Here is a 27875-nt window from a genome sequence, read left to right as displayed (position 1 = left end):
GACCTCCAGGAAGGTGACGTCAGACGCCCCCCCCAAGGGTTACAGGGGAACCCGTTCGATGACGCAGACCCTCCCCTCTGACGACGTCACCGCCGCAGTAACTCAGCCCCATGCCTTCACTGCAAGGACCTTTATTGACGTAGGACCTACAAATACCGCCCCTCCCCCCTCCCCCCCACGACGCCCCTCCCCCGGTGATGACGTAGGACCTACGATAAAAACAAAAGCGTGGGGGCCACACCACGCAATCTCTCCCCCCCCCCTTTTCCCATGGGGGGCGGAGCCCGGACATCCGGGTCCCGTTTGTGGGCGGGGCCCGAGTGTCCGGGTGGGCGGGGCTGAGGCAGGGGGCGGAGCCGGCAACGTCAGGGGGCGGGGCCAGGGGGTGTTCTGTGGGCGGGGCCTTACCTGGAGAAGCTGCAGCTCGGAGGGGGCGGGGCAAGCAGTGGGCGGGGCCAAGCGGTGGGGGCGGGGCTCCCACAGAAGCCCCGCCCCCCACCGCGGCCCCTCCCTCCTCTGGAGGGGCCGGCTCCGTGGGGCAGCCCCACGGCGGGGCTGGGGTTAAGGCACTGCGGCGGCCGTGGGGCAGGGTAAAGGGGGGGTGGGAGATGGGGGGCAGCCCCACGGGGCTCAGGTGTGGGGCCGGAGAGGGGAGGGGGGGGGGGAAGGTTTAGTTGTGGGGCTGGGAGGTGAGGGGCTGCTGCTGGTCGCCGCGGGGCGCAGCGTCGCCGCGGGGCGCGGAGGAGTCGCCGTCGGCGAGGGGGTAAACCACCAGGCAGAGGCGCTGGCCGAACCGCGTCGCGGCGTCTGCGGGAAAAGGGCCGTGACCCACGGCGCCCCGCGGCACCCCCGCACCGCCCCCAAACCCCATCCCTCCCCCAGCTGCCCCCCAAGCGCCCCCTCCGCGCGTCCCCACTGACCCAGGGCCCTGCGCAGGGCGGGTGGCCGGGGTCCCCCCCGCAGCCCCAGCAGGTAGAGGGGTGCGCCGGTGGCCATGATGCCCAGCCCGATGCCGCAGACCAGCGGCTCCGACCAGAGGGAGAAGAGCAGGAGGGCGGCCCAGAACAGCAGGTACAGCCCCGGGAAGAGCAGGCTCACCTGGGGGCGGGGCCACAGCAGCCGTCAGGGGGCGGGGCCAGCGGGGGAACGCCCCCAAAGGGGCAGGGACAGCTGGGGAACGCCCCCAAAGGGGCGGGGACAGCAGGGGGAACACCCCCAAAGGGGTGGGGTAAAGTGGGGTGGGCGGGGCCATGGGGAGTGGGCAGGGCTATGGGAGTGGCTAGGGTAAAGGAGTGGGCGGGGCCACGGGGGAGTGGGTGGGGCCGCGGGGGAGTGGGTGGGGCCGCGGGGGAGTGGGTGGGGCCGCGGGGGAGTGGGTGGGGCCGCGGGAGAGTGGGTGGGGCCGCGGGAGAGTGGGCGGGGCCGCGGGAGAGTGGGCGGGGCCGCGGGAGAGTGGGCGGGGCCGCGGGAGAGTGGGCGGGGCCGCGGGAGAGTGGGCGGGGCCACGGGAGAGTGGGTGGGGCCACGGGAGAGTGGGCGGGGCCACTGGAGAGTGGGCGGGGCCACGGGAGAGTGGGCGGGGCCACGGGAGAGTGGGCGGGGCCACGGGAGAGTGGGCGGGGCCACAGGGGGCTAGGGTAAAGAGTGGGCAGGGCTACAGGAGAGTGGGCGGGGCCACAGGAGAGGCTAGGGCAAAGGGAGTGGGCGGAGCCACAGGGGGAGTGGGTGGGGCAAAGGGCCCGGTGGGCGTGGCTCACCCGGATGGGGCGTGGCCTGTCAGGCTGCTTCCACCTGAGCACCACCAGCCCGGCGACGGTGACGCCGTACCAGAGGTAATTAACGAAGCCCACGTAGTTAATGAGCGTGTAGATGTCGCCGGTCACCAGCATCAGCAGGGTGGAGACGCACTGGGGGGGGGGGGGGGGGGGGTTTGGGGGGTGTGTGGGCGTGGCCCGGCAGGCTGGCCCCGCCCACCCCGCTGCTGAAGCCCCACCCACTCACGGTGACGAGCAGGGCGGGGATGGGGGTGCGCCGCTCCAGGTGGATCATGGCCAGCAGCGCCGGGAGGTGGCCCTCGCGCGCCCCCGCGTAGAACAGCCTGCCGTGACGTCGTCGGGGGGGTGATGTCACACCGGGGGCCCGCCCGACACTCACACCCCCCCCCCCCGTATTGGGAGCGGAGGGGGTGTGGCTTGGGGGCGTGGCTCAAGGAAAGGGGGTGTGGCCAGGGGAGGAGGGGCGTGGCCTGGGAGAGGTGTGGCTTCAGGGAGGGGGTGGAGCCATAGAGCTGGCCACTCCCAAGAGGGCGGGGCTAAAAGGGGGTGTGGCCATCACACACCCCTCCCCTTTGGGGGTGTGTCCTGACAGGCCCCGCCCCTCTGTGGGCGTGGCTGCAAAGGGGGCGGAGCCAGGAGGGGAGTTCAGGGCCCCCCCCCCCCCCCGGCGGGTCCATAGGGGTGTGGGTGGGGGGGTGTGATGTCACACCGAGGGCACGTCGGGGTGACGTCACTGACCGTGAGCAGGTGAAGAGGGAGCCGTTGACGCCGCCGAAGGTGGAGAGGGCGACGGCCAGCGGCATCACCCAGCTCACGGCGCCCAGCACCTTCTCCCCGAAAGTCTGCGGTGGGGGGGGGGAGAGGGGAGAAAGGGGCGTGGCTTGTGGGCGGAGCTCGGAGAAGGGCGTGTCCCCGCCCCCCAAAAGGCCCCGCCCCTCACCACGGCGACGGCGTTGGACTCGAGCAGCTCGCGGGGCGACATGGCGGTGACGTAGGCCACGTTGGCGAAGACGTAGACGAAGGTGACGAGGGGGATGGAGATGAAGATGGCGCGGGGTAAGTTCCTAAAGGGGGGGGGGGGGAAGGTGAGAAGCCCCGCCCGGACCCCGCCCTGACCCCCCCCCACGCCCCGTCTCACCGGTAGGGATCCACCAGCTCCTCCGTGACGTAGTTGAGGAAGTTCCAGCCGCCGTAGGCGAAGGAGCCCTGCAGGAAGGCCAGCGCCACCCCCCCGGCCGTGGCAGGCTCCCAGAAGGAGAAGGCCTGTTCCGGGGACAGCCAATAGGATTCGCCTGTGGGGAGAAGGGGGCGGGATCAGTGGGGAAGGGGGCGGGGCCTGTGAGGAGGGGGCGGGGCCTGCAGGGAGGGGGCGTGGCTTGCTGGCTGGTGGGCGTGGCTAGGGGGCAGGGCCATTGGGGGGGTCCCAGGGGTAATTAGGGGGGGTCCCAGGGGGGGTAATTATACAGTTTTAAAAGTGATGACATGGGTTATAGAAATAATTAGAGGGGATATATAGATAATTAAAGGGGCTGGTGGTAATTAGCAGGCATGTAGGGCTAATTGGGGGGGGGCTAGAGGTAATTAGGAGGGGATTAAGGGGTTCCTGGGGGTAATTAGGAGGACTGGGGGTAATTAGTGGGTCCTAAAGATAATTAAGAGGGGAGCTAGAGGTAATTAGGGGGGGAATTAGGGAGTCCCAGAAATAATTAGCACATCCTAGAGGTAATTAGGGGGACCCTAAATGTAGTTAGGGGAGATTAAGGGGGCCCTGGGGGTAATTAGGGGGGGCTAAAGATAATTAGGAGGATGCTAGAGATAATTAGGGGACACTAAGAGGGTCCTGGGGGTAATTAGGGGAGCTGGGGGTAACTGGGAACAGGCTGGACATAATTACTGGGGTACCTAGAAGTAATTAGTACAAAACACAATTAGGGGAGCTCTGGAGGTAATTAGTGGGGGTAATTAGCAGGGAGCATTAAAGGGAGCCCTGGAGGTAATTAGCAGGCTAGGGCAATCAGGGGTTGGGTTGGGGGGGGTCCCAGGATCCATTTCTGGGTCTCAGGGGTCGGTTTTGGGGTCCCAGGATCCATTTTTGGGTCCCAGGGGTTGATTTTGGGGCTCCAGGGGTCAATTTTGGGGCTCCCAGGATCCATTGTTGGGTTCCAGGGGTCAATTTTGGGGCCCCAGAATCCATTTTTGGGGTCCCAGGATCCATTGTTGGGTCTTAGGGGTTGGTTTTGGGGCTCCCATTATCCATTTTTGGGTCCCAGGGTCGATTTTGGGGCCCCAGGATCCATTGTTGGGTTCCAGGATCCATTTTTGGGGTCCTGGGGTTGATTTTGGGGCTCCCAGGGGTCGATTTTTTTGCCTCTGGCCTCAATTTTCATATCCCGAGCCTCAATTTTTACCATCCCCGGGGTCGATTTTTGGGGTTCCCAGGGATCAATTCTTACTATTCCCCCGGGGGTCAAAATTTTTTGGGGGGGGGGGTGTCCCAAGGGGAAGGCGTGGATTTTCGGGGCTCACCCCTGCAGATCTGGAAGATGCCGGTGCCGATGATGAGGGCGAGCGCCAGCAGCTTGCCGGCGGTGAAGACGTCCTGCACGCGGGTGGCCCAACGCACGCTGGCGCAGTTCACCCACGTCAGCAGCACTGCGGGCGGCGGGACAACAATCAGCGGCGTACGGGACAGGCAGGAAAAAAGGGGGGTATGGGGGGGCACGTCACTCACGCAGACAGGCGGCTGCCAGGAGCCGTAACCCCGTTTCGGGGACGGGGCAGGAGGGGAACAGCGGGTGCAGGACGTAGTTGGCGAAGGTGAGGGCGATGACGGCTTGGTTGGTGGGGTAGATCACCAACACCGCGATCCACAGCCGCAGAAACCTAACAAGGACGGAGAAAAAAAGCGATTAATTAAAACCTCGTTAAGCGTTACCGGCCCGCACGGCACACGCGCACCCCTCCCCGTTATCCTCTCACCCCGCCAGCCCCCCGAAGATCTCGGTGACGTAAGCGTAGTCGCCGCCGGAGCGCGGGATGGTGACGCCGAGTTCGGCGTAGCAGAGGGCCCCCACGGCCGTCACGGCCCCCGTCGCCCCCCAAACCAGCAGAGCCAGGCCCAGGCACCCCGAATTTTCCAGCACCCCTTTCGGGGAAACGAAGATACCCGAGCCGATGATGTTACCTTGGGGAGGTGAGGTCAGCGAGGTGAGGTCAGCAAAGGGGGTGGGTGAGGTCAGCAAAGGGGGTGGGGGGGGACGGGACAGGGACGTGGGGCGCTGGAGGGACCCCGAAACCACGCTGGTAGGCGGCACCCCCCACCCTGGGGGATGGCCCGTGGGGTTTGGGTGGGGGGAGCACCCCTGGGAGGGATGGGGGGGGTGGGAGAGCCTTAGGTGGGGGTTTTGGGGGGGGGTGTTTGGGGCAGGGTGAGCCCCTTGGGCTGGGATTTGGGGGGGGGTGGGAGCCCGTTGGGTGGGGGGAGACCCCGGGGAGGGGGGATCCCCCCCGGGTGGAATTCGGGGGGGGGGGGGGGGGTGGGAGCCTCTTGGGTGGGGGTTTGGGGGGAGGGGGAGCCCTTTGGGTGGGGGTTTAAGGGGGTGGGGGGGATCCCCCCAGGTGCCCCCTCCCCTCGGGGTACGTATTTGGGGTTGGGGGGGGGGGGGGGGGCCGGGAGCCCCCCCCGCCGCCTCACCCACGATGATGCCGCAGGCGCTGAGCAGCCCGATCTCCTTCTTCAAGGCCACACCGCCGCCGCCGCCGCCATCATCGCCCCCCCCTCCTCCTCCTCCTTCTCCATCTCCTTTCAGGGGGGGTTCCTCTTTTTCCGGGGGCGTACCCCGCTGCCGGGCTCCCTCCTTCATGCCGCCCGGCTGTTTGTTGTTGTTGTTTGTCACCGTAAGGTTGTTATTTTTGGGGGGGGCGTGCGGGTGTTTATTCGCTCCCCCCTTCCCGACGGGCGACGCGGGGGGCGGTTCTCCGTGGCCGCTCCTCTATGGGGGGTGGGGGCCGTCCTGGGGGTTTTGGGGGGCTATAAAGAAGGAAAACGGGGGGTGTTTAAAGGGGGGGGTGTGGTTAGAATAGAAAGGAGAGGGAGTCACCCCTAAAAATACCTGGAGGGCGAGCGGAGCGTGTCTTTCCCCCCCTTCTCCTTGCCGGCGACCTTCGGTCTCCCCTCGGCGACCCGGAGGCTGATAACGGGGAGCGGACTTTCCCCCCCTGGAGAAGGAGGAGGAGGAGGAAGGAAGGAAGGAAAGAGGAAGGGGTGGGGGGGGTGGGTGACCCCTCCACATGACCACACCCCCCCCCCCAAAGGTGCCTCAGGTCCCTCCAGACCCCTGAAATCGCTGGGGTTGGGTTCAGCCCCCCCCCATTTCTCCTCAGCTCCCCCCATTTCTCCTCAGCCCCCCCCAATTTCCCCTCACGCACCCCCCCCGAGCCCCCCCACCCCCTCACAACCCCCATCTCCCCCCTTTTCCCCTCACGACCCCCCCTCCCCCCATTCCCCTCACTCTCCCCCCACCACCCCCAAACCCCACAACTCCCTCATGGCCCCCACCCCCCCCCGCACCCCCCCCAAGCCTGCCCCCCCCCAAATCCCCCCATTTCCCCCTACATCCCCCCCCCGTTCCTACCTCCCTTCCCGCCATTTCTCCTCAGCCGACCCCCCCCTCTGCCCCCCCACCCCCCTCACCGACGCCTTTTCCCGCCCTTTTCCCACCCCCGCGCATGCGCACTCCCCCACAGCGCACAACCGCCTCCGGCCCCGCCCACTCACCACAAACCACGCCCACTCCCACATAGGCCACGCCTACTCCCCATAGGCCACGCCCACTCCCGCCCCCTGCCCGCTCCCCGTTCCGCGCGGACCCCCTCCCCGCCGAACCGCGCATGCGCGACCCCTTCTTCCCGCCCCCCACGCTCCGCGCATGCGCACCACCCATTCCCCGCTCCCGCGCATGCGCGCCCCTTCCCGCCTTTTCTCCTTTAATTAACGCCCCGCTAATTATCTCTCTCGCTCATTAATAACTCACTCATTAACCACCCTCGGCGCCTGTTAGCGGCTTATTAATTAACCCGGCCGCACCGCTATTAGCCCGAGCGGACTTCAACCTCTCCTTAAGCGCTTAGCTGGGCCCTCATTAACCCTCCCCTCGCGCTAATTAATTAACCCGCACCACCCCCGCGCTAATTAATTGGCACCCCCGCGCTAATTAATTAACCCGCACACCCCTAGCGCTAATTAACCCGCACCCACCCCACCCCATTAATCGCTCTTGGGCCACCAAAGGGGTGCTTTCTGGCGCCGAGGGGCGGGGTTAATCCCTTAATTAGCGCCCTGGTTAATTAAAACCGTGAAACGTGGGGGGGGGGGGAAACGGAAGGGAAAGACCGAGGAAAGCGGTTTGAGCGGTGAAAAAGGGAGCGCGGCGCCTTTAAAGGCCTCGCCCCGCCCACTTCCTCCGTTCGCCCCGCCCACTTCCTCCTCCGCTCGCCCCGCCCACCTTCTCCCCACGCCACTCACCCCTTTCTCCCCGCCCACCTCCCCTCTACTCGCCCCGCCATTGGCCGCCGCCGTCCCCCCCTCCCTGAGGGCGGCGCGCATGCGCAGTGCGGTCGGGCGGGCGGCCATGGCGGCTCTGCGGGGCGGCGGTGCTGCGGGGCAGCGAGGGGCTGAGGCGGCTGCGGCCGCGTCCGGAGGGACCGTAACGGGGAGCGGAGAAACGGGGCCGCCATACGGCAACGGGCTGGGAGCGGCGGCGGCGGCAGCCGGGCAGGAGGAGGCGGCGGTGTTAGGCGAAACGGGGAGCCGCGGGAGGGGAGGGGGAGGCCGGGGAGGAGGAGGAGGAGGAGGAGGGGGCGGGGGGGCAGCGGTAGCGCTGGCGGGGGGAGGCCCGGGGGGTAGCGGGGCCGGTGTTTCCTCATCCTCCGCCGCCGCCGCTTCTTCCTCGTCGTCCGCCGCTTCAACCGCCGCTTCAGCCACCGCCGCCGCCGCTCCTCAGCCGCCTCACGAAGCCTCCGAGGAGTTGGAGGAGGAGGCGGGTTTAGGGGACGGGGATCCCGGGGATTCCGCCATCGAGGACCCGGTGAGGAGGAGGAGGAGGAAGGGGGGGGGGGGGGAAGAGCCGGGGTCACGTGGGGGGAACGGCTGGGCCGGAAGGGGCCTTGGTCACGTGGTGGTGGTGTGGGGCCTTGGTCACGTGGTGGTGGTGTGGGGCCTTGGTCACGTGGTGGTGGTGGTGGTGTGGGCCTTGGTCACGTGGGATGGCAGGTTTGGGGCGGGGGGGGTGGGGGTGTCCAGGGTCATGTAGGGAGACTTGGGGTCACACGGGGGGGGGGGGGAATGGGGTGTTGGTCACGTGGGGGGGAGATTTTGGGGGTTTGGGGGGGACTTGGTCATGTGGGAGGTGGGTTAGAGGGGGTTTGGGGGGGCCAGGGTCGTGGGGGGGAGATTTTGGGGGTGATGGGGGGTTTGGGGGGTTCTTGGTCATGTGGGAGGTGGGTTAGAGGGGGTTTGGGGGGGTCAGGGTCACGTGGGGGGGAGATTTTGGGGGGTTTGGGGGTTCTTGGTCATGTGGGAGGTGGGTTAGAGGGGGTTTGGGGGCGTCCAGGGTCACGTGGGGGGAGATTTTGGGGGTTTGGGGGCGACTTGGTCACGTGGGAGGTGGGTTAGAGGGGGTTTGGGGGCGTCCAGGGTGACGTGGGGGGAGATTTTGGGGGGTTTGGGGGGGCCAGGTTCACATGGGGGGAGATTTTGGGGGATTTGGGTGGATCTTGGTCTCATGGGAGGTGATTTGGGGGGTGATGGGGGAGTTTGGGGGGGTCTAGGGTCACGTGGGAGGGTTTTGAGGTCATGTGGGGGGGGTCCAGGGTCACGTGGGAGGGGGGTTTTTGGGGGGGGTCTTGGTCACATGGGGGGGTCCAAGGACGTGTGGGGCTCATTTTGGGGGCGAAGATGGGGTATGGGGATGGGGTATGGGGGAGCTGAAGTCACAGGGGGTGATTTTGGGGGTGAAGGGGGGTTTTTTGAGGGATGCATGGTCACATGGGGGGTTCTGCTCCCCCTTCTCCCCCTTGACTTTTGTCTCCCACCCACCCCCCAGGAGCTGGAGGCCATCAAGGCCCGGGTACGGGAGATGGAGGAAGAGGCAGAAAAGCTGAAAGAGCTGCAGAACGAGGTGGAGAAACAGATGAACATGAGTCCCCCTCCGGGCAACGGTGAGCCGGGGCACGCTCAGGGGCGGTGCCAGCACAGGCCACACCCCTTCCCCCCAAAAAAAGGAAAGGGGGGGGCACGGTTTATTAACCTTGATCTTTGATTGCACCTCTTACTAGCTGGCCCGGTAATCATGTCGCTGGAAGAGAAAATGGAAGCCGACGCTCGCTCCATCTACGTGGGCAACGTGAGAACGGCGGGGGGCGATGGGGGGGGGGAGGGCGGAAGGGGGGCGGGGACTGAGTTTGGGGGACACACACACACACAGAGACACACGGCGTCACAAACCCCGCCTCCCTCTCCCGCAGGTGGATTACGGGGCGACGGCGGAGGAGCTGGAAGCCCATTTCCACGGCTGCGGCTCCGTCAACCGCGTCACCATCCTCTGCGACAAGTACAGCGGGCACCCCAAGGGGTGAGGACACGCCCCCCGGACCCCTGGCCACGCCCCCTGGGGCTCTGGCCACGCCCCCACCATAGAGCCATACCTTGGAGCCCTGGCCACGCCCCCTAGGGCCTTAGCCACGCCCCCTGCCATAGAGCCATATATTGGGGCCACGCCCCCTGGACCCCTGGCCACGCCCCCACCATAGAGCCACACCTTGGGACCCTGGCCACGCCCCCTGTGACCTTGGCCATGCCCCCTGCCATAGAGCCATATCTTGGAGCCACACCCCCTGGGGCCCTGGCCACGCCCCCACCATAGAGCCATACTTTTGAGCCCTGGCCACGCCCCCCCGGGCGCCCTGGCCACGCCCCCCCGGGCGCCCTGGCCACGCCCCCCCGGGCACCCTGGCCACGCCCCCCCGGGCGCCCTGGCCACGCCCCCCCGGGCGCCCTGGCCACGCCCCCCCGGGCGCCCTGGCCACGCCCCCCCCGGGCGCCCTGGCCACGCCCCCCCCGGGCGCCCTGGCCACGCCCCCCCCCGGGCGCCCTGGCCACGCCCCCCCCGGGCGCCCTGGCCACGCCCCCCCGGGCGCCCTGGCCACGCCCCCCCCGGCGCCCGGGCCACGCCCCCCCGGGCGCCCTGGCCACGCCCCCCCGGGCGCCCTGGCCACGCCCCCCCGGGCGCCCTGGCCACGCCCCCCCGGGCGCCCTGGCCACGCCCCCCCGGGCGCCCTGGCCACGCCCCCCCGGGCCTCATGGCCACGCCCCCCGGGCCTCATGGCCACGCCCCCCGGGCCTCATGGCCACGCCCCCCCGGCGCCCTGGCCACGCCCCCCTGGCCACGCCCGGCGCCCTGGCCACGCCCCCCCGCCCTGGCCACGCCCCCTGCCTTAGACCACACCTCCCTTGTCATAACCCCGCCCCCCGGCCTGTGGCCCCGCCCCCCCGGCCTGTGGCCCCGCCCCCAACCCCCCCCCCCCCCCCCCCCCCCCCAGGTTCGCCTACATCGAGTTCTCAGACAAGGAGTCGGTGCGGACGTCGATGGCGCTGGACGAGTCGCTGTTCCGGGGGCGGCAGATTAAGGTGGTTCCCGGGGAAATGGGGGGGGGAAAGGGGCGGGGGGAGGGGGCACACGGTGACTGACAGGGGCCCCCCCCCCCCCGTTTTTCCCGCCCAGGTGATCCCCAAACGCACGAACCGGCCCGGCATCAGCACGACGGACCGGGGGTTCTCCCGCGCGCGGTACCGGGGCCGCGGCGGGGGGTTCGGCGCCGCTCGGGCGCGTTTCTACAGCGGCTACGGCCGCCCGCGGGGGCGGGCCTACAGGTGGGGGAGAGGGCAGGCGTGACGGGCGGCACCATGGGCCTATGGGGGGGCTGGGGGGGCGGTGCTTTGGGTTGGGGGCGGTCCAATGGGTGGGTGCCTTGGGTGGAGGGGGCGGTGCCCAGGGCTGAGGGGCGGGTGCGTTGTCCAATGGGTTGGGCCTTTGGGCTAAGGGGGTGGGTCTTTCTGGCAGTGGGCGGTCCTTTGGGCTGAGGGGTGGTCCAATGGGGTGGTTCCCTTGGGCTGATGGGCGGTGCCTTGTCCAATGGGGTGGTTCCCTTGGGCTGACGGGTGGTGCCTTGTCCAATGGGGTGGTTCCCTTGGGCTGATGGGTGGTGCCTTGTCCAATGGGGTTGTTCCCTTGGGCTGAGGGGCGGTGCCTTGTCCAATGGGGTTGTTCCCTTGGGCTGAGGGGCGGTGCCTTGTCCAATGGGGTGGTTCCCTTGGGCTGATGGGTGGTGCCTTGTCCAATGGGGTTGTTCCCTTGGGCTGAGGGGCGGTGCCTTGTCCAATGGGGTGGTTCCCTTGACTGGTGGGTGGTCCTTTGGGTTAAGGGGGTGGGCCCCCTCCCAGTGGGCGGTCCTTTGGGCTGAGGGGCGGTCCAATGGGGTGGTTCCCTTGGGCTGATGGGCGGTGCCTTGTCCAATGGGGTGGTTCCCTTGGGCTGATGGGTGGTGCCTTGTCCAATGGGGTGGTTCCCTTGGGCTGATGGGCGGTGCCTTGTCCAATGGGGTGGTTCCCTTGGGTTAACGGGCGGTGCCTTGTCCAATGGGGTGGTTCCCTTGGGCTGATGGGCGGTGCCTTGTCCAATGGGGTGGTTCCCTTGGGCTAATGGGCGGTGCCTTGTCCAATGGGGTGGTTCCCTTGGGCTGATGGGCGGTGCCTTGTCCAATGGGGTGGTTCCCTTGGGCTGATGGGCGGTGCCTTGTCCAATGGGCTGGTTCCCTTGGGCTGATGGGCGGTTCCCCTGCCCTTGGCCCCGCCCCTGACCCCGCCCCTCTCTCCACAGGGGCCGGGCCAGAGCCACCTCATGGTACACCCCCTATTAGGGGGGGGGATCCCCCTTCCCCCCCTCCCCCTTTCCTCCCCCCCTCCCCCCTCCCATCCCCCACCCCCCTCCAAAGAAAAACAAACAAACCAACAAAAAAAAAAGAAAAAAGAAAAAAAAAAAAAACGGGAAAAAACCCCACCCTGGAACCGAGCGACCCGCTGCAGCCGCACGCCGGGGGGGGAGGGGCCCTGGCTTCCCCTCCCCCCACCGCCGGCCCCTCCCCCCACCCCCCGCCCCTCCCCCCCCCAGGTTTCAGTGTGTTTATCGTTACAGGTGGAGCCGGAGGGGCCGGACGACGCCGAGGGGGGGAGGGAGGGGGGAGGGGGGGAGGGGGGAGAGAGGGGGAGGGGGGGGAGGGGAGAGGTGGGGGAGGGGCAGGGTGGGGGAGTGGGGGTGGGGTGCGAGGAGGGGGTGGGTTTTTTGGAGGGGGGGATGGGGAGGGGGAATAAACGGCTGCTGGGGAAGAGGCGTGGCCTGTGCTGTGATTGACAGGGGCGGGGGCGGGGCCAGCTCCTTCCTGGGGGGGGGAGTCGGGGTCTGGACCAGTCCGGTGCCTCCCAGTTGCTCCCAGTTCCCTCCGTTCCCCTCGCCCCAGTGCCTCCCAGTAACCCCCCAGTGTCCCCCGTTTCCCCGGGGCGGGTGGGGGGAACCTGGAGGGTCCCTCGGGATCTCCCCTGCCCCGTGACATCAGCTCCACCCCCATGATGTCATTTCCGTCCCCTGCTCCAGGATCTCCCCTGCCCCGTGGTGTCACTCACTCTGACATCGTTTCTCCTCCATGACATCACACCACGCTCTGATGTCATTTCCCGCCCCATGAGCTCTCACCCCCACCACGCCATCATTTCCCTTCTTGTCCATGACATCAGCCCCCCCAACTGTGACGTTACTTCCCTCTCCTAGCATGTCTCCCCCATGACATCGCTCCCCACTATGATGTCATTTCCCCACACACCCCCCCCTCGGATCTCCCCCGCCATGACATCATTCCCCCTCTTACGATGTCATTCCCCCTGCCCCATGACATTTCTCCCCTCCATGACGTCACGCACCCCCCCATGATGTCACGCACCCCCCATGACATCACACACGTGCCTGGGGGTGGCCCCGCCCACACCACACCCATCATTCCCGGCGGACACGCCCACCGCCCCCGCGCCTCGTTTCCGTCCACCAATCGAAATCCCTCCCGGCCGGCCCGTTGGTTCTCCCTGGGCTGGGTGGTTTTTTTTATTTTTATTTTTTTTTAAAGGTGAGGGGGCAGGGTGGGTGAGGTGACATTATGCCCCTTCCCCGGCCCCGCCTCGTGACGTCAGCGCCGCGCCGCTAATTGAGGCACCCGAGGGGCTCCGACGCCGTCGCAGCCGCCATCTTGGGTGTGAGGGCCGCCATCTTGGGCGTCACTCCTCCTCGTGGAGCTTCTGGAGGAGGGGACACACACCGAGAAGATTGGGGGGGGGGTTGGGGTGAGGTGGGCGTCACAGTGGGTGGGGTGAGAGGGGGCGGGGCCCCACCTTGGCTGTGATGTCACGGCTCTTGGCCCGCAGCTTGTTGACCTGGGACTCGGCGACGTCGGCGCGTTCCTCCGCCTCGTCCAGCTCGTGCTGCGCCTTGCGGAACTTGGCCAGGTTGGTGTTGGCTTGGTCCTCCTGGGGTGGGGGCGGGGCCTCAGCGGGGACACGCCCGCCCGGCCACGCCCACCCCCACCCCCACCCGCGGCATCATCTGGCGTCGCCCAATCGCTCACCGCCTCCTCGGCCTGGCGCTTGTAGGCCTTGACCTTCAGCTGGAGCTTGTCCACCAGGTCCTGGAGCCGCAGCAGGTTCTTGCGGTCCTCCTCCGTCTGTGGGGCGAGAGACGTGTGGGGCAGGGCCTGGACCCGCCCACGCCGTGGGGCAGGAGAGCCCCAACGAGGTTCTTGGGGGGGCGGGACCTCCTTGGTCGTCCCCGTGGCCACCAGGTCAATGTTCTGGGTCATCCATGACCCTGTGGCCACCAGGTCAGCCTTTGGGTCATCTGCAACCCCATGGCCAAGAGGTCAACCTCTAGGTCACCCATGTCCTTGTGGCCACCAGGTCAATGTTCTGGGACACCCATGGCCCTGTGGCCACCATGTCAACCTCCTGGGTCATCAGTGTCCCTGTGGCCAAGAGGTCAACCTTTGGGTCATCCCTGTCCCTGTGCCCACCAGGTCAACCTCCTGGGTCACCTGTGCCTCTAGAGCCACCAGGTCAATGTTCTGGGTCATCCATGGCCCTGTGGCCACCAGGTCAACCTCTGGGTCACCCGTATCCTTGTGGCCACCAGATCAACCTCTGGGTCACCCGTATCCTTGTGGTCACCAGGTCAATGTTCTGGGACACCCATGTCCCCTACGGCCACCAGGTCAACCCTGCTCTAGCTCCACGGACACAGGGGCAGCGGGTGGTGTCCTAGGTCATCCCCGTCCCTGTGGCCACCAGCTCCGCGCTCCGGTTAGGTCCCACCACGGGTCTGTGTGATGCGGGACCAGGTTGCGGTGGCCCCACCTGGTAGCTGAGCTCCTTGACGCGCCGCTCGGACTTGCGGAGGCCCTTGACGCTCTCGGCGTTGCGCTTCTGCTCGGCCTCCAGCTCGTTCTCCAGCTCCTTCACGCGGGCCTCCAGCTTCTGCAGCTGCTTCTTACCCCCCTTGAGGGCCAACTGCTCGGCCTCGTCCAACCGCAGCTGCAGGTCCTTGATGGTCTGCTCCATGTTCTTCTTCATCCGCTCCAGATGGGCGCTGGTGTCCTGCTCCTTCTTCAGCTCCTCCGCCATCATGGCCGCCTGCCCGAGGAGAGAAGCGGCGAGAGAAGCAGGTCCGAGGGGCGCTCTCCGTCACCCGCGCTGCCAGGTGTCCTAGGCGCGGCTCCGAGGGCGGCACTCACGTCGGTGATGGCCTTCTTGGCCTTCTCCTCGGCGTTCCTGCACTCCTGGATGGCCTCTTCCACCTCCGTCTGCAGCTGGGAGACGTCCGCTTCCATCTTCTTCTTCTGGTTGATGAGGCTGGTGTTCTGGAAGAGAAGACCACGGAGGTTCGGACAGCTCTGGCAGGAGGCTTTGGTCCCGCAGGTATCTCAGGGGCTTGGCGGACAGGAGACGGCCCTGGCCCGTGGGGGGTTTGGAAGGCCCCCAAGGCCGCGCTCTTCTCCAACGGGACGTTCCGGGGGATGCGAGGCAGGAGTCTCCACCAGGGCAGCCCCCGCCCATCTCTGCAGGCGTCCAGGAGCTCCAGCTGGAGATCTCGGTGCCTCGGCCCGGGAGAAGCCCCCGCCCACGGCGTCTCCAGGGTCCGAGCGTCACGTGGCGGAGGCGACCGCTCTCTCCTTGGAGGTAGGTTGAGGTCTCACCTGCGAGTGGAGGAGCTGGACCCTCTCGCTGGCCTCGATCAGTTCCTGCTCGGCCAACTTGCGGGCCCTCTCGGTCTGCTCCACCACCGCCCGCAGCTCCTCCAGCTCCGCCTGCAGGAGGTTGTTCCTCCGCTCCACGATGGCGATGTTCTCCTTCAGGTCCTCGTTGACCCGCACCGCGTCGTCCAGCTGCAACTGGGTGTCCTGCGGGCGGGGACGGGGGCGAGGAGGAGGAGAGGGTGAGCGGGGAGGTGGGGCCGGGGCCGGAGGTCCACCTGGCCTGCAGGCGGGGCAGACGGACCTTCAGGTAGCCCTGCAAGGTCTTGACTTGCTTCTGGGCCTCGGCGGCCGCGCGGTTGGCGTGGCCGAGCTGGATCTCCATCTCGTTGAGGTCGCCCTCCATCTTCTTCTTCAGCCTCAGGGCCTCGTTGCGGCTCCGGGTCTCGGCGTCCAGCGAGGTCTGCAGCGAGTCCACCACCCGCAGGTGGTTGCGCTTGGCCTGCTCCATCTCCTCGTCCTTCTCGGCCAGCTTGCGCTCGTAGTCGGCCTTGACCTGGTTGAACTCCAGCTGGGCCCTCAAGATCTTCCCCTCCTCGTGCTCCAGAGAGGCCTGGCGGGGGGGACAGGGAGGACGCTGAGGACCACGGAGGAGGCCGGGAGAAGCTGGGGACGCCCGGTGAACGTGGCCCGGCTCACCTCGGCCTCCTCCAGAGCGGCTTGAAGCTCCAGCTTCTCGGCGTCCAGCTGCTTCCGCACCTTCTCCAGCTCGTGGATGGTCTTGTGGCCGGCGCCCAGCTGCTCGGTGAGGTCCGAGATCTCCTCTGCGCGGGCGAGATGCCCTCAGGTCCCGTGGAGAAGGAAGGGGCGGGCCGAGGGGGGACCGCGCTCTCACCTTGGAGGTTCTTGTTCTCCCTCTTGAAGGTCTCCAGGTGCTCCAGCGACTCCTCGTAGGCGTTCTTCAGCTTGAAGAGCTCGGTGCTGAGGGACCTGGCCTCCTTCTGCGACGCCTCCAGCTCCGTCTGCGACTCCTCGAACTTCTGCTTCCACTCGGACAAGATCTGTGGGGACACCACCCGCACCCCGGTCACCAGCTGCTTCCCCCCTCTCTTCATCCTCCTCCTCCTCCTCCTCCTCCTCCTCCTCCTCCTCTCCCCACCAGTCTCCCGGTGGGACTCGAAGCTCTGCTGAAACACGCTCCACCTTTCTCCTGGGCTTCTTCTCCTGCCGGGCTTTGGTCGGGGACGGCTGGCGGGGCCCCACATCTCCTCACCCGCTTCCCACCCACCCTGTCTCGGTGCCCCCCAACCTTGTCGAAGTTCCTCTGCTTCTTGTCCAGGGCGGCGGCAGCCGCGTTTGACCGCTCCAGGTCAGCCATGAGGTCCTCGATCTCGTTCTGCAGCCGGTGCTTGGTCTTCTCCAGGGAGGAGCACTTGGCGTTGACCGCCTCCACCGCCTCCTCGGCCTCCTGCAGCCTCTGGGCCAGCTTCTTCCTACCAGACGTAGGGGAGAAACCTACGTGTGACCCATCAGCCCACGGAGACGCCCCGTCAATTGGTCACCCACAAAATGCAGGCGACTGAGAAGAAGACGGTGGGCTCCTGAGGTCGATGGATGCTCTGGGCTGGTCGACCCAGGTTCTAGGTCCCCAAATGGAGCTCCTGATCTACCAAGCGTGAAGAAGCCCAACGTCCTGGCTGGTGGCTCTTGAGGGAAGAGGTGGGAACAAGGAAGACCAAGCAGGTGCCACCACCCACGGGAGAACCCTCAGCGTCCGTGGGAAGGTGACTCACTTGGCCTCCTCCAGCTCCTCGGTGCGTTGGATGGCGTCCGTCTCGTACTTGGTCCTCCACTGCGCCACCTCGGAGTTGGCCTTGGAGAGCGACCGCTGGAGCTCGGCCTTGGCCTCCGTCTCCTCCTCGTACTGCTCCCGCAGGAGGTCGCAGTCGTGCCGGGCCGACTGGAGGGCGTGGGCCAGCGCGTTCTTGGCCTGGAGGGGGGCGAGGAGAAGGTGGGACCATCGGGTGCACGTCTGCTGGAGCTGGCTTGGGGTCCTCCAGCTGAGGGAGTTCTGGTCTTCATCACCCCAACCCAGCCCGACCTTCTGTAGACCAATCCAGCCCACCTTAGACCCTCTGCAGACCAACCCAACCTTCCTTTAGAAGAAGGTGGGACCATTGCGTCCACATCACCCAACCTCCACACCCGTAGACCCACCCAACCATCCTTAGGCCCGCCCAGTGTGATTTCACGTGGTCCGATGCCACCCAACCGCCTGTAGACTGACCCGACTGCCTCTCAGCCCAACCCACCCACTGATAGACCAACACCACCCAAGTGAACCACCTTGAGATGGCGCCACCCTTAGAAGGAACCACCTTGAGATGGAACCACCCTGAGATTACACCACCCAACCCAACCAGCCTGAACTTGACCCCTTTTTGGGGCTACCACCGCAAGGGCGAAGGAGACCTTGTCTCGTGACCCTCCTGGAGCTCCCCAAAGCGTGGTGGTCTTCTCAGCCACCCCACGAACCTCACCTTCATCTCCTCCTCCAGCTGCCTCTTCAGGTCTTCCATCTGCTGGGTGTAGGACTGCTTGCCCCGGGTGAGCTGAGAGATGAGGGCCTCCTTCTCCTCTAGCTGGCGGGACAGCTCTCCTGCCGAGGTACAGGAGGTCTTTAGGGGTGGAGATGTGGGGCTGGAGGGTAAAGATGTGGGGCAGGGGGCTGGAGATGTGGGGCGGGGGGTGCTGTGGGTCAGGGCTCCCACCGTTCTCGGTCTGGAGCTTGGCCCGCTGGGCGCTGGTGTCGTTGAGGACGCGTTGGGTCTCCTCCAACTTAGTCCGGTGCTCGGCTGCCTGGTCCTCCATGGCGCGGGAGACCTTCTCCATGGCCACCTGGGAGGAGTACCAGAGGGAGAGGAGGGAAGGAGGGATGAAGCAGGAGGCTGAAGGCCCCGGGGAAGATGAGATGTCCACCTTAGCCTCCTCCTACCTTGGCCTTGATCAGCTGCTCCATGTTGGAGCTGAGGTCGTCCAGCTCCAGCTTGAGCTCGCTCTTCTCCTTCTCCAGCTTCTGCTTGACGCGCTGCAGGTTGTCCATCTGCTCGCTGAGCTCGGCCACGCTGTCGGCGTGCTTCTTGCGCAGGGCGGCGGCCGTGGCCTCGTGCTGCAGCGTGGCCTCCTCCAGGTCCCGCCGCATCTTCTGGAACTCCGCCTCCCGCTTCTTGTTGAGCTCCATCTGCACCGAGGTGGCACCGCCCGCCTCCTCCAGCCGCTCGCTGATCTCCTCCAGCTCCCGCGACAGGTCCGAGCGCAGCTTCTCCACCTTGGCCCTGCCCGTCCGCTCCGCCTCCAGCTCCTCCTCCAGCTCCTCGATGCGTGCCTGGGATGCAGGGATGGAGAAGATGTCATCAGGCTTGGCTCCACCCGCCTTGTCCCCTCAACCCGTCCCAGCCAGCTGAAGACCCTTCAGCTCAACTCAACCCAACCAGCTGGAGACCCTTGAACTCAACCCAACCCAACCAGCTGGAAAATCTTCAGCCCAACTCAGCTCGACTCAACCAACAGGAGACCCTTCAACCCAACAGCTGGATGCTCTTCGGCCCAGCCTAACTAGGCAGAGGCCCTTCAACTCAACGCAACCCAACCCAACCAACTGGAGACTCTGCAACCCAAGCCAAACAGCTGGAGACTCATCAACTCAACCCAAGCAGCTGGAGACTCCAACCCGACTCAACCAACTGGAGACTCTTCAACCCAAGCCAAACAGCTGGAGACTCATCAACTCAACCCAAGCAGGTGGAGACTCCAACCCAACTCAGCTCAGCCCAACCAACTGGAGACCCTTCAACCCAAGCCAAACCAACTGGAGGCTCTTCAGCCCGGCCCAACTAGGCAGAGACTAGATCCCTCACCTGCAGCTCCTTCAGCTTCTTCTGGAGCTGCAGGGCCAGCGCCTGCTCGTCCTCGATCTTGCTGTTCTGCTGGTGGATCTCAAACTCTTTCCTGCAGAGGAAGACGGAGAGCGCTGAGGTCCCTGCCGGCGCCCCCTGACCTGGTGGGACCGGGGCGGGAGGTCCAGCCTGACTTCTTGAGCTTCTCCTCCAGCTGCTGCTTGTCGTTCTCCAGATCCATGATGTTCTCCTGGGTCAGCTTCAAGTCGCCTTCCAGCTTCCTCTTGGCCCGTTCCAGGTCCATCCGGATCTTCTTCTCCTGCTCCAGGGAGCCTTCGAGCTGCACGGAAAGAGAGAAATGGGGAGAAAACTCAGGTTTTGCTCGTTTCTGGCCCTCGGCAGCGCCTGCAGTGGGACCGGCACACACTCACGTCATCCGCCTGCTGTTCCAGCTTGACTTTGGCCTTCGTCAAGGTGTTGACCTTGTCCTCCTCCGCCTGCAGGTCATCCAGTGTTTGCTGGTGAGCTTCTTGCAGGGCCTTCTTCTCTTTGGTCAGCTTGGCGATGGTCTCGTCCAACCCGGCCATCTCCTCGGTCAGGTTCTTGACCTGCAGGAGGAGAAACATCAGGTGTCCAGCTTGGTGAGGAAGGTGGGGCAGAGTTGGGGGAGGTTGCTGTTGGCCTCAGCCGATGAGGCCGCTTCAGTGCAGGAGAACCCAAAGGGCCTTGGGTCTTCTCCATGTAGCCCAACACGATCAGAATTGGGTCTTCTCAAGCCAACCCAACCAGCCTTGGGTCTTTCAAGCCAACCCAACCAGCCTTGGATCTTCTCAACCCAACCAGCCTGAGATCTCCTCAACCCAACCAGGCCGAGGGGACTCGAGTCCCTTCACGCTGATGTGGAGGCTTCTCCTCACTCTCACCTTGTTCTCAGTGGCGTGTTTCTCCTTCTCCACCTTGGCCAGAGTCAGCTCCAGGTCATCGATGTCCTTCTTGAGCTCCGAGCACTCGTCCTCCAGCTTCCTCTTCTTGGCCGTCAGCTCGGCGTTCATCTCCTCCTCGTCCTCCAGCCGCTCCGTCAGCTCCTTCACCTTGGCCTCCAGCTGGATCTTGTTCTTGATCAGCTGGTCGCAGCGCTCCTCGGCATCGTTGAGGTTGTCCTGCTCCTGTGTTGGGGCAATGGGAGAGGTGGAGTGAACCAGGTCGGGGTGGGGGTGGTGGTGGTCACCCCCTTGACGTGGTTGTGGGGGCCCATCTCACTCACAGCCTGCACTTGCAGCTGCAGGTCATTCTTCTCCTGCAGCATGGAGACCATCTTCTCCTCCAGCTCCTTCCGCCGGGTCTCCGACTTCTCCAGGGCCTCCTTCAGCCGCCCGAACTCCTCCTTCATGGTCTGCACCGGCACCCAAGAGACCGACAGCCCCGATGGCCAATCGCCTCCACCCATTGCCCCCCCCAACCCCTCTCATTCATTGGTTGTCCCAACCTGCCCGCCCCACCTGCATCTCCTTCTCCGTCTCGGCGCTCTTCAGCAAGGGCTTGATCTTGAAGTAGAGCTTCATCCAAGGCCAGTTCTTCACCCCCATGAAGGCCCGGATGTTCCACTGGATCACCAGCAGCGCGTCCCTACGAGGGGGACATGGCCGCTGTGCCACCCCTGGCCAGCTGGCGACCCGCCAGAGGTCCCTCCCTGAGGAGAAGGGCCCGCGTCCCCCCCACCCCTCCCCGTCTCACCGTCGCTCCAAGATCTTCTTGAACTCGAGGCGCATGAGCTGCCCCCGGGCCTGAGCCTGGATGCGGGTGATGATGCGGGAGAGACGCTCGTCCCTCATCTCCTCCAGCAGCCCCAGCAACCCGGCCTTGAAGAAGACCTGGTGGAAGGAGGAGGTGGGTGAGAAGATGGGTTGGAGCTCGGATGGGCAGGTGCACACGTGGGTGGTGGAACCGCGAGGTCAGGTGGGAGCACGAGGTCAACAAGAGCATGGGGGAGGAGATGATGGACCTCACCTTGGTGTGCCCGAACTTGTACTGGTTGTGGTCGATGTCCAGGGAACCCAGGAGCTTCTCGGCGCCTTTGCGGCTGTCGATGAACTGCCCCTCGGGGATGGCCGCGGGGTTCAGGATGCGGTACCTGGTGGGTGGAGAAGATGGGGACACCCCGAGATCAGCTCCGGTGGGGTTGTCCACCACCCCCCCCCATTGTCCCATCTTCTCCTCCGTTCCCACCGCTGGCGGAAGTCCCCGTAGAGGATGCGGTTGGGGAAGCCCTTGCGGCAGATGCGGATGCCCTCCAGCACCCCGTTGCAGCGGAGCTGGTGCATCACCAGGGGGTTGTCCATCACGCCTGGGGTGGGATGGAGGTGGGCGTGGTCAGCCGGGAGCCACACCCACCACCACCAGTAACACCCCCCCCATCATCTCACCCGGCGCCTTCCGCTCGTTAGGGATGAGGCAGCGGACGAAGTGGGGGTGAGTGGTCTTGAGGTTGGCCATCAGCTTGTTGAGGTTCTCCTAGGGGGGCGGGGAGGAGGGAAGAGAGAAGATGCTGACCAATGGGCCGTTGGGGGAGGAGCTGGGGAGGGGGTGGTCCTCCAGGCAGGGCGGGGCTTGCCCTCCCTCTGCCCCACGGTGGCTCCACCCCGTGGGTTCCTCACCCGGTGCAGGGCGGAGACAGTCTGGAAGGAGGAACCTTTCTTCTTGGCTCCTTTGGCCTTCCCTCCGTCGCCGCCTGGGGAGAAGAAGGGTGGGGTGAGGTGGGAGAGGAGGAGACTCTGGCGGGCGGCTGTCTTCTCCATCCCTCTCCCCCAACCGTCCATCCACCCACCGGCATCTGCCCCGGCGTAGTTGGAGAAGAGGTTGGCCAAGAGCTTGAGGGCCGATTTCTGGTAGAGCCCCACCACCGTTTCGTTGAGGGGGTCCTTATTCTTCTCCAGCCACCCCAGGATGTTGTAGTCCACCGTGCCGGCGTAGTGGACGAGCGAGAAGTGGGCTTCTGGCTTGCCCTTGACGTTGCGCGGCTTCCCGAAGTTGGCCGACTTGCCCAGGTGGTTGTCGTAGAGCTTGGCCTTGAAGGTCATGTCCGAGGCCTTGGGGAACATGCACTCCTCTTCCAGGATGGACATGATCCCCATGGGCTGGGGAGGAGAAGACCTCGTCAGCCATGGTGGACGCCCAAGCCAAGCCAACCAGCCACCTTTGGGGTCCCTGGCAAGCTCCGGCTGGAAGGTTCCTTCTCCAGGAGCCCCCTGAGCCCCTGGAGGCCCTGGGGGAGGTGGTACCTTCTCGATGAGGTCGATGCAGGCCTGGAGGTCCATGCCGAAGTCAATGAACTCCCACTCGATCCCCTCCTTCTTGTACTCCTCCTGCTCCAGCACGAACATGTGGTGGTTGAAGAACTGCTGCAGCTTCTCGTTGGTGAAGTTGATGCAGAGCTGCTCGAAGCTATTGAACTGGGGAGGGAAGGGATGGTCAAGGGGGTCAACGTGACGCCCAATGGGATCAACGGGGGCAAGTCACCACCCAACGGGGTCAACTGGGCACCCAACGGGGTCAATGTGATGCCCACGGGGATCAATGGAGTCAACTGCAGAACCAATGGTGTCAACTCAAAACCCAACAGGGCCAACTCAAGACTCAACAGGGTGAATTGGACGCCCAATGGGGTCACAGAGTCAACTCAACACCCAATGGTGTCAACACGACACCCAATGGGATCAACAGAGTCAACTGGACACCCAATGTGGTCAACTCGACACCCAGTGGGGTCAACTCAACACCCAATGGGGTCAAGGCAATGCCCTGAGAGGCCAAGTTTCCCCCAAAGGCCAAGGTGAAGCTTGAGGAGATCAACCCAAGGCCCGGCCGGCTCAAGCCCACACCCGAGAGGACCAACGCGACCACCCCAGGCCTCACATCGAAGATCTCGAAGCCGGCGATGTCCAGCACGCCGATGAAGTACTGCCGCGGCTGCTTGGTCTCCAGCGAGTTGTTGATCCTCACCACCATCCAGTTGAACATCTTCTCGTAGACGGCCTTGGCCAAGGCCCCGATGGAGTAGTAGACCTGCTGGACATTCTGCCCCTTGGTGACGTACTCGTTGCCCACCTTCACCCGGGGGTGGCACAAGCCCTTGAGAAGATCGGCCGAGTTCAGCCCCATCAGGTAAGCCGACTTGTCGGCATCTGCAGAGCACGGAGAAGACGAGGTCAGGTCCCGCCTCTCCTCCGGGCTTGGAGGAAGCCTGGTGGAACCCCAAAACCCGTCCCCTGCCCCTCCTTGACCCGCCTTCGGTGCCGTCCGGCTCTGCCTGCTCTTCCCGTTGCTTCTGCTTGAACTTCATGTTGCCGAAGTGCATGATGGCGCCCGTCAGCTTGTAGACGCCGGCCTTCTCCTCGGCGGTGAAGCCCAGGACGTCGAAAGCACTCTACAGGGAGATGGAGCCACCCTGAGATGGAGCCACCCAACCCAACCAGCCTGAACTCGACCCCTTTTTGGGGCTACCACCACGAGGGCAAAGGAGACCTTGTCTCATGACCATCCTGGAGCCTCCCAAAGTGTGGTGGTCTTCTCAGCCACCCCATGAACTTCCCCTCCATCCCCTCCTCCAGCCGCCTTCCACCTCCTCGACTCTCCCACCCGGAGGTGGAACTTTTCCTGGCCCAGGGGACCTCTGCCCGCCCCGCTCCGCCCCATCCCAGCGCTCACGTCGGTGGCCTGCAGCTCCTCGGCGTCATCGATGGAGGCCACAGTCACCTCTCCTTGGGAGACGTAGCTGTAGTCGTAGGGGTTGTTGGTGACCAGAAGCATCTCTGCTCCGCGGTGGCCGAGGACGGAGACCAAAAGTGAGCATTTGTGGTGGACAAAGGGCCCCGAATTCTCCTCGATCGCCCCAAGAAGGAGTGGGCGAGCGGTGGGAAGGAGAAGACCCGGCACCGAGTGCGGGGTCAACCCTCCGCCTGGCTCACCCAGCAGCTCCGGCTTCTTGTTGGAGAGGATCTGGTAGAAGATGTGGTAGTTCCTCTCGGCCTTCAGCTGGAAGATGACGCGGGACTTCTCCAGGAGGTCTGGGGTGGGGAGAAGGTGGGTGGGGGGAGGTTGGAGGAGGAGGAGATGGACGGGTGGGGGGCGGTGGACAACTCACAGGTCTCGATGTCGGCCGACGCCAACTTCCCGGTGGCGCCGAAATGGATCCGGATGAACTTCCCCTGGGAGAGGAGCAGCGCCGGGTGGAGGTGGCCACCTTCTCCTAGGAGGTCCCGCCCCACCCCATAGGTCCCACCCCACAGGTCCCGCCCCACAGACCGCCACTCACGAATCGGGAGGAGTTGTCGTTGCGGACGGTCTTGGCGTTGCCGAAGGCCTCCAAGGCGGGGTTGGCCTGGATGATTTGGTCCTCCAGGGTGCCCTGGTGGGGTGGGACAAGGGGTGGTTGGGTGGTTGGTCGGTGGATGGATGGGTGGTTGGGTAGCTGGTTGAGTGGATGGTTGGTTGGATGGGTGGTCAGTTGGTTGGGTGGGTTGTTGGGCGGTCAGTTGGGTGGTCAGACGGGTGGGTGGGTGGTTGGATGGGTGGCTGGACGGATGGTTGGTCAGATGGTTGGTTGGATGGTCGGTCAGATAGTTGGGTGGGTGGGTGGTTGGGTAGATGGTTGAGTGGGTGGGTGGTCACATGGGTGGTTGGTTGGTTGGGTGGTCAGATGGGTGGTTGGTTGGTTGGACGGGTGGTTGGACAGATGGTTGGGTGGGTGGTTGGGTGGTGATTGTTTTGGTCCTCCAGGCTGCCCTGGTGGGATGGGACACCGGGTGGAGATGTGGGGTGGAGGGCGTGGTTGACCTCCGGGGGGGTGGTGGGGGGGTGGGCGTGGCCTGAGCCCCCACCTTGCTGCTATTGGCCGCCTCCTTCTTGCGGTCGCCAATGGCGGCGATGCTGGCAAAGTACTGGATGACCCTCTTGGTGTTGACCGTCTTCCCCGCCCCGGATTCTCCGCTGCTCCAAAGGGGTTGAGATGGTGGAGAAGGTCCTGGTGGCTTCTCCATCCCACCCCACCGCTGTGGGGCGGGGCCATGGGGCAGGGGGGATGGGGGGGCGGGGCCTTACGTGATGAGGATGGACTGGTTCTCCCGGTCTGGCAGGAGAAGAGAGGAGTCAGGTGGGAGGAAGCCAGGGGAGACGTTCTCCACCCACCCCGGTAAGGAGCAGCTCGAGGTCAGAGGGCCTTTTGGTTTTGGGGTGGGGTCACCCAGTTTGGGGTCCCCGTGGAGGTCCTCACCCGTCAGCATGTTCTGGTAGGCGTTGTCGGAGACCGAGAAGATGTGGGGAGGAGCTTCGCTCCGCTTCTTCCCCCGGTAGGCGGCCACCACCTCGGCGTTGTAGACGGGCAACCACTTGTAGGGGTTGACCGTCACACAGAAGAGCCCCGAGTAGGTCTGGAGAAGAAGATGGGGGGGGTGTTGGAACCATGAAGTCCCACCTGCCACCCCAGGAGAGGACATCCCAGCTCTGGGTGGTCTGAGGGGTCTGGAGATGGGACACCAGGGTCTAGGTGCCCCCCAAAAGTCCCTTGAGAAGCCACCCCAGGTTCTAGGAGCCCCCCCTGAAGCCCCTGAGGAACCCACCCCAGGTTCCTGGTGTCCTCAAAGCCCCTCGAGAAGCCACCCCAGGTTCTCGGTGCCCCATAGCCTCTCCAAAAGGCCCAATCCCGTTCCAGTTGTGTCCCCCTTCTCCCCCCACAACATCTTTCGGGGTGGGCTCAGCAGGTTCCATCCACCCCAGAGGTGTGGGGCAGGCCCTCTGCCCCAGGGGCTTGTGGGAAGGCTCACGTAGATCATCCAGGCGGCGTAGCGCTCCTTCAGGTTGTAGAGGACGGCGGGTTCGTGGAGGAAGGTCAACATGGCCATGTCCTCGATCTTGTCGAACTTGGGGGGGTTCTGCTGGTGGACGTCGGCCTCCTTCACCGTCACCGTCTGGGGAGGGGGGGCACACAGAGAGGGGGAGGGGGGTGTTGGGGGACGCCCTGTGGGTTGGGGGGGGTGCCCCATGGGTTGGGGGGGGGTCTTCTATGGTTTGGGGGTCTCCAATGGGTTGAGGTGGTCTCCAATGGGTTGGGGATCTTCATGGGTTTGGGGGGGGGGGTGTGTCTTCCATGGCTTGGGGGTTACCCCATGGGTTAGAGGGTGCCCCATGGGTTGGGGGGGGATCTCCAAGGTTGGGGAGGTCTCCCGTGGGTTGGGGTGGTCATCTTGGGTTGGGGGGGTGCCCCATGGGTGGTTGGGAGGTTTTCTATGGGTTGGGGGGGGGGGGTCCTCCAAGGGTTGGGGGGGTCTTCATGGGTTGGGGTGTGTTCTACGGGTTGGGGGTGCCCCACGGCTTGTTGGGGGTCTCCAGTGGTTTCGGGGGTCTCCCATGGGTTGAGGGGGGGGTGTCCAAGGGTTTGGGGGTGCCCCCTGGGTTGGGGGGGTGCTCTATGGGGTGGAGGGGTCTCCCAAGGGTTGGGGGTCGCCCCGTAGCGTTGGGTTCCCCATGAGTTCCCCCATCCCCCCCCGCCCCTCCCCCACCCCCCCCCCCCCCCCCCCACCCCTCCTCCACCTCTCCCAGCTCGTTCAGGACGGTGACGTCACCCCCCTGTCGCCCCACCACGCGCCCTCGGACGAATTCGTGCCGGGGGTGGGGGATGAAGCACTCGGCGCGGGGGTCGAAGGGTCGTGTCTGCGCCGCCAGCCGCTGCCCTTCCCCCTGGCGCAGGTACGGGGCTGCCGCCCCCAAGGCCGCGTCGCCCATCCTGACCCACGGCGGGAACCCCAGCGTCACCCCACGGCACGGGGAATCCACCCCACACCGCCCCACACCACCCCGCGTCGCCCCCCCCCCTCCCCGCCCCGCACGGCACCGCGACGCCGCGCACAGCGGTTATGGGGGGGGGGGTCCGGGAATGGGGGGTGTGTGACCCATAGATTGGGGGTGTGACCCATAGCTTGGGCGTGACCCATGGATCGGGGGTGACCCATGGATGGGGGGGGGTGACCCATAGATGGGGGATGAGACCCAGGGATGGTGGGGGGGGGGGGGGGTGTGAGCCCTATAGCCATGCACAGAGCCCCACAGCGATGTCCAGACCCCCCTATAATGTGGGGTGACCCCTATAGCCGTGGAGTGAGCCCTATAGCAATGCCCAGACCCATAGAGGGACCCCCATAGCCGTGCACCCACCCCATAGCGGTGCCTGGAGCCCCATAGCGACCTGTGTACCCCTATAGCGGCCTCCCTCCCCCCCCCCGAAGCGCCCAGCCCCACGGCGCCGCCCTCACCTGGAGTCTGTGGGTCTGGCAGGTAAAGGTGGAGGGAACTGGGGGGGCGCGGGGAGGGTGAGGGGCTGTGCCCCATAGATCCCTGCCCCCCCCCCCCATAAATCCCCTGGGTGCCCCATAGAGCCCTGTGCCCTATAGATGCCTGTACCCCATAGCCCCCCCCAGTGCCCCCCCAAGTGCCCTGTAACCCCCCTGTACCCCATAGCTTCCCTGTGCCCCATAGACCTCCTCGGGTGCCCCATAGATCCCCCCTGTGAGCCCCATAGATGCCCCCAGTGCCCCATAGCCCCCCCCTGTACCCCATAGCCCCTGGATAGCCCCTATAGCCCCCCCTGTGCCCCATAGACCCCCTGTGTGCCCCATAACCCGCCCGTACCCCATAGCCCCCCACTGCCCTAGAGCCCCCCGTGCCCCATAGATCCCAGTGCCCTGTAGCCCCCCCCAACACCCCCCCCAAATGCTCCCCATGCCCCCCCGCCCCACACACCCACCCTCTCTCTCTCTCTGCCCCACACCGGCACCTACAGCAGCCCCGCAGCCCCCCGGCATTTATAGGGCGC

General features: G+C 65.6%; 3 protein-coding genes across 7 annotated transcripts; 1 reads left to right on the top strand and 2 right to left on the bottom strand.

Annotated features, from left to right (window-relative positions):
• Nucleotides 1–115: 115 nt before the first annotated feature.
• On the bottom strand, nucleotides 116–6448 carry LOC142599659 (large neutral amino acids transporter small subunit 2-like). 3 transcript variants are annotated; one of them, XM_075741380.1, is made up of 13 exons: nucleotides 6410–6448; nucleotides 5888–5993; nucleotides 5470–5805; nucleotides 4755–4959; nucleotides 4507–4658; nucleotides 4302–4427; nucleotides 2914–3067; nucleotides 2716–2839; nucleotides 2514–2617; nucleotides 2002–2098; nucleotides 1758–1907; nucleotides 921–1098; nucleotides 116–807 (listed from the first exon to the last, which is right to left on the bottom strand). In XM_075741380.1, exons 3-13 carry the CDS (start codon nucleotides 5636–5638, stop codon nucleotides 671–673), a joined length of 1596 nt encoding a protein of 531 aa, XP_075597495.1. In that variant the 5' UTR covers nucleotides 5639–5805; nucleotides 5888–5993; nucleotides 6410–6448; the 3' UTR covers nucleotides 116–670. The 3 variants fall into 3 exon arrangements, with proteins under 3 accessions (XP_075597495.1, XP_075597494.1, XP_075597496.1); XM_075741379.1 differs by lacking the exon at nucleotides 6410–6448 and having other exon boundaries at nucleotides 5888–6029; XM_075741381.1 differs by lacking the exons at nucleotides 4302–4427; nucleotides 6410–6448 and having other exon boundaries at nucleotides 585–807; nucleotides 5888–6031.
• Nucleotides 6449–7368: 920 nt separating this feature from the next.
• On the top strand, nucleotides 7369–11821 carry PABPN1 (poly(A) binding protein nuclear 1). The gene is made up of 7 exons (XM_075741382.1): nucleotides 7369–7861; nucleotides 8879–8993; nucleotides 9111–9178; nucleotides 9300–9406; nucleotides 10374–10461; nucleotides 10556–10704; nucleotides 11711–11821. Exons 1-7 carry the CDS (start codon nucleotides 7379–7381, stop codon nucleotides 11748–11750), a joined length of 1050 nt encoding a protein of 349 aa, XP_075597497.1. The 5' UTR covers nucleotides 7369–7378; the 3' UTR covers nucleotides 11751–11821.
• Nucleotides 11822–12953: 1132 nt separating this feature from the next.
• LOC104637863 (myosin-6) lies at nucleotides 12954–27833 on the bottom strand. 3 transcript variants are annotated; one of them, XM_075741375.1, is made up of 40 exons: nucleotides 27803–27833; nucleotides 27316–27353; nucleotides 26597–26789; nucleotides 25831–25974; nucleotides 25281–25437; nucleotides 25109–25136; nucleotides 24889–24997; nucleotides 24324–24416; nucleotides 24153–24216; nucleotides 23977–24075; nucleotides 23717–23820; nucleotides 23297–23435; nucleotides 22925–23193; nucleotides 22291–22461; nucleotides 21837–22146; nucleotides 21667–21740; nucleotides 21436–21523; nucleotides 21239–21356; nucleotides 21020–21143; nucleotides 20747–20883; nucleotides 20512–20638; nucleotides 20277–20405; nucleotides 19936–20178; nucleotides 19444–19620; nucleotides 19207–19352; nucleotides 19034–19124; nucleotides 18112–18501; nucleotides 17888–18014; nucleotides 17657–17775; nucleotides 16910–17106; nucleotides 16426–16609; nucleotides 16012–16177; nucleotides 15816–15940; nucleotides 15421–15729; nucleotides 15120–15323; nucleotides 14658–14783; nucleotides 14281–14556; nucleotides 13500–13595; nucleotides 13267–13401; nucleotides 12954–13173 (listed from the first exon to the last, which is right to left on the bottom strand). In XM_075741375.1, the coding sequence occupies exons 3-40, from the start codon at nucleotides 26786–26788 to the stop codon at nucleotides 13153–13155; spliced, it is 5808 nt and encodes a 1935-aa protein (XP_075597490.1). In that variant the 5' UTR covers nucleotide 26789; nucleotides 27316–27353; nucleotides 27803–27833; the 3' UTR covers nucleotides 12954–13152. The 3 variants fall into 3 exon arrangements, with proteins under 3 accessions (XP_075597490.1, XP_075597492.1, XP_075597491.1); XM_075741377.1 differs by having other exon boundaries at nucleotides 12954–13170; XM_075741376.1 differs by having other exon boundaries at nucleotides 27807–27832.
• Between the last annotated feature and the right edge of the window lie 42 nt (nucleotides 27834–27875).

This window comes from Balearica regulorum, unplaced genomic scaffold, assembly GCF_011004875.1.
Source record: "Balearica regulorum gibbericeps isolate bBalReg1 unplaced genomic scaffold, bBalReg1.pri S35, whole genome shotgun sequence".
Classification (NCBI taxonomy): domain Eukaryota; kingdom Metazoa; phylum Chordata; class Aves; order Gruiformes; family Gruidae; genus Balearica; species Balearica regulorum.
Note: the sequence above shows the minus strand (reverse complement) of the source record. Positions and strands in the feature narration are given on the sequence as shown.

Excerpts from the sequence above, each read along its gene's own strand:
- LOC142599659 (XM_075741380.1), bottom strand. The coding sequence starts at position 5,638 with ATGAAGGAGGGAGCCCGGCAGCGGGGTACGCCCCCGGAAAAAGAGGAA. Across the intron at positions 4,428-4,506 it reads CCTGGCAGCCGCCTGTCTGC|TGCTGCTGACGTGGGTGAAC; the intron begins GTGAGTGACGTG and ends CGCCGCCCGCAG. Across the intron at positions 1,099-1,757 it reads ACAGGCCACGCCCCATCCGG|GTGAGCCTGCTCTTCCCGGG; the intron begins GTGAGCCACGCC and ends CCCCGCCCCCAG.
- PABPN1 (XM_075741382.1), top strand. The coding sequence starts at position 7,379 with ATGCGCAGTGCGGTCGGGCGGGCGGCCATGGCGGCTCTGCGGGGCGGC. Across the intron at positions 9,407-10,373 it reads TACAGCGGGCACCCCAAGGG|GTTCGCCTACATCGAGTTCT; the intron begins GTGAGGACACGC and ends CCCCCCCCCCAG. Across the intron at positions 10,705-11,710 it reads CCGCGGGGGCGGGCCTACAG|GGGCCGGGCCAGAGCCACCT; the intron begins GTGGGGGAGAGG and ends CTCTCTCCACAG.
- LOC104637863 (XM_075741375.1), bottom strand. The coding sequence starts at position 26,788 with ATGGGCGACGCGGCCTTGGGGGCGGCAGCCCCGTACCTGCGCCAGGGG. Across the intron at positions 20,639-20,746 it reads AAGAAGATCTTGGAGCGACG|GGACGCGCTGCTGGTGATCC; the intron begins GTGAGACGGGGA and ends TCCCCCTCGTAG. Across the intron at positions 18,015-18,111 it reads AGCAGCTGATCAAGGCCAAG|GTGGCCATGGAGAAGGTCTC; the intron begins GTAGGAGGAGGC and ends TACTCCTCCCAG.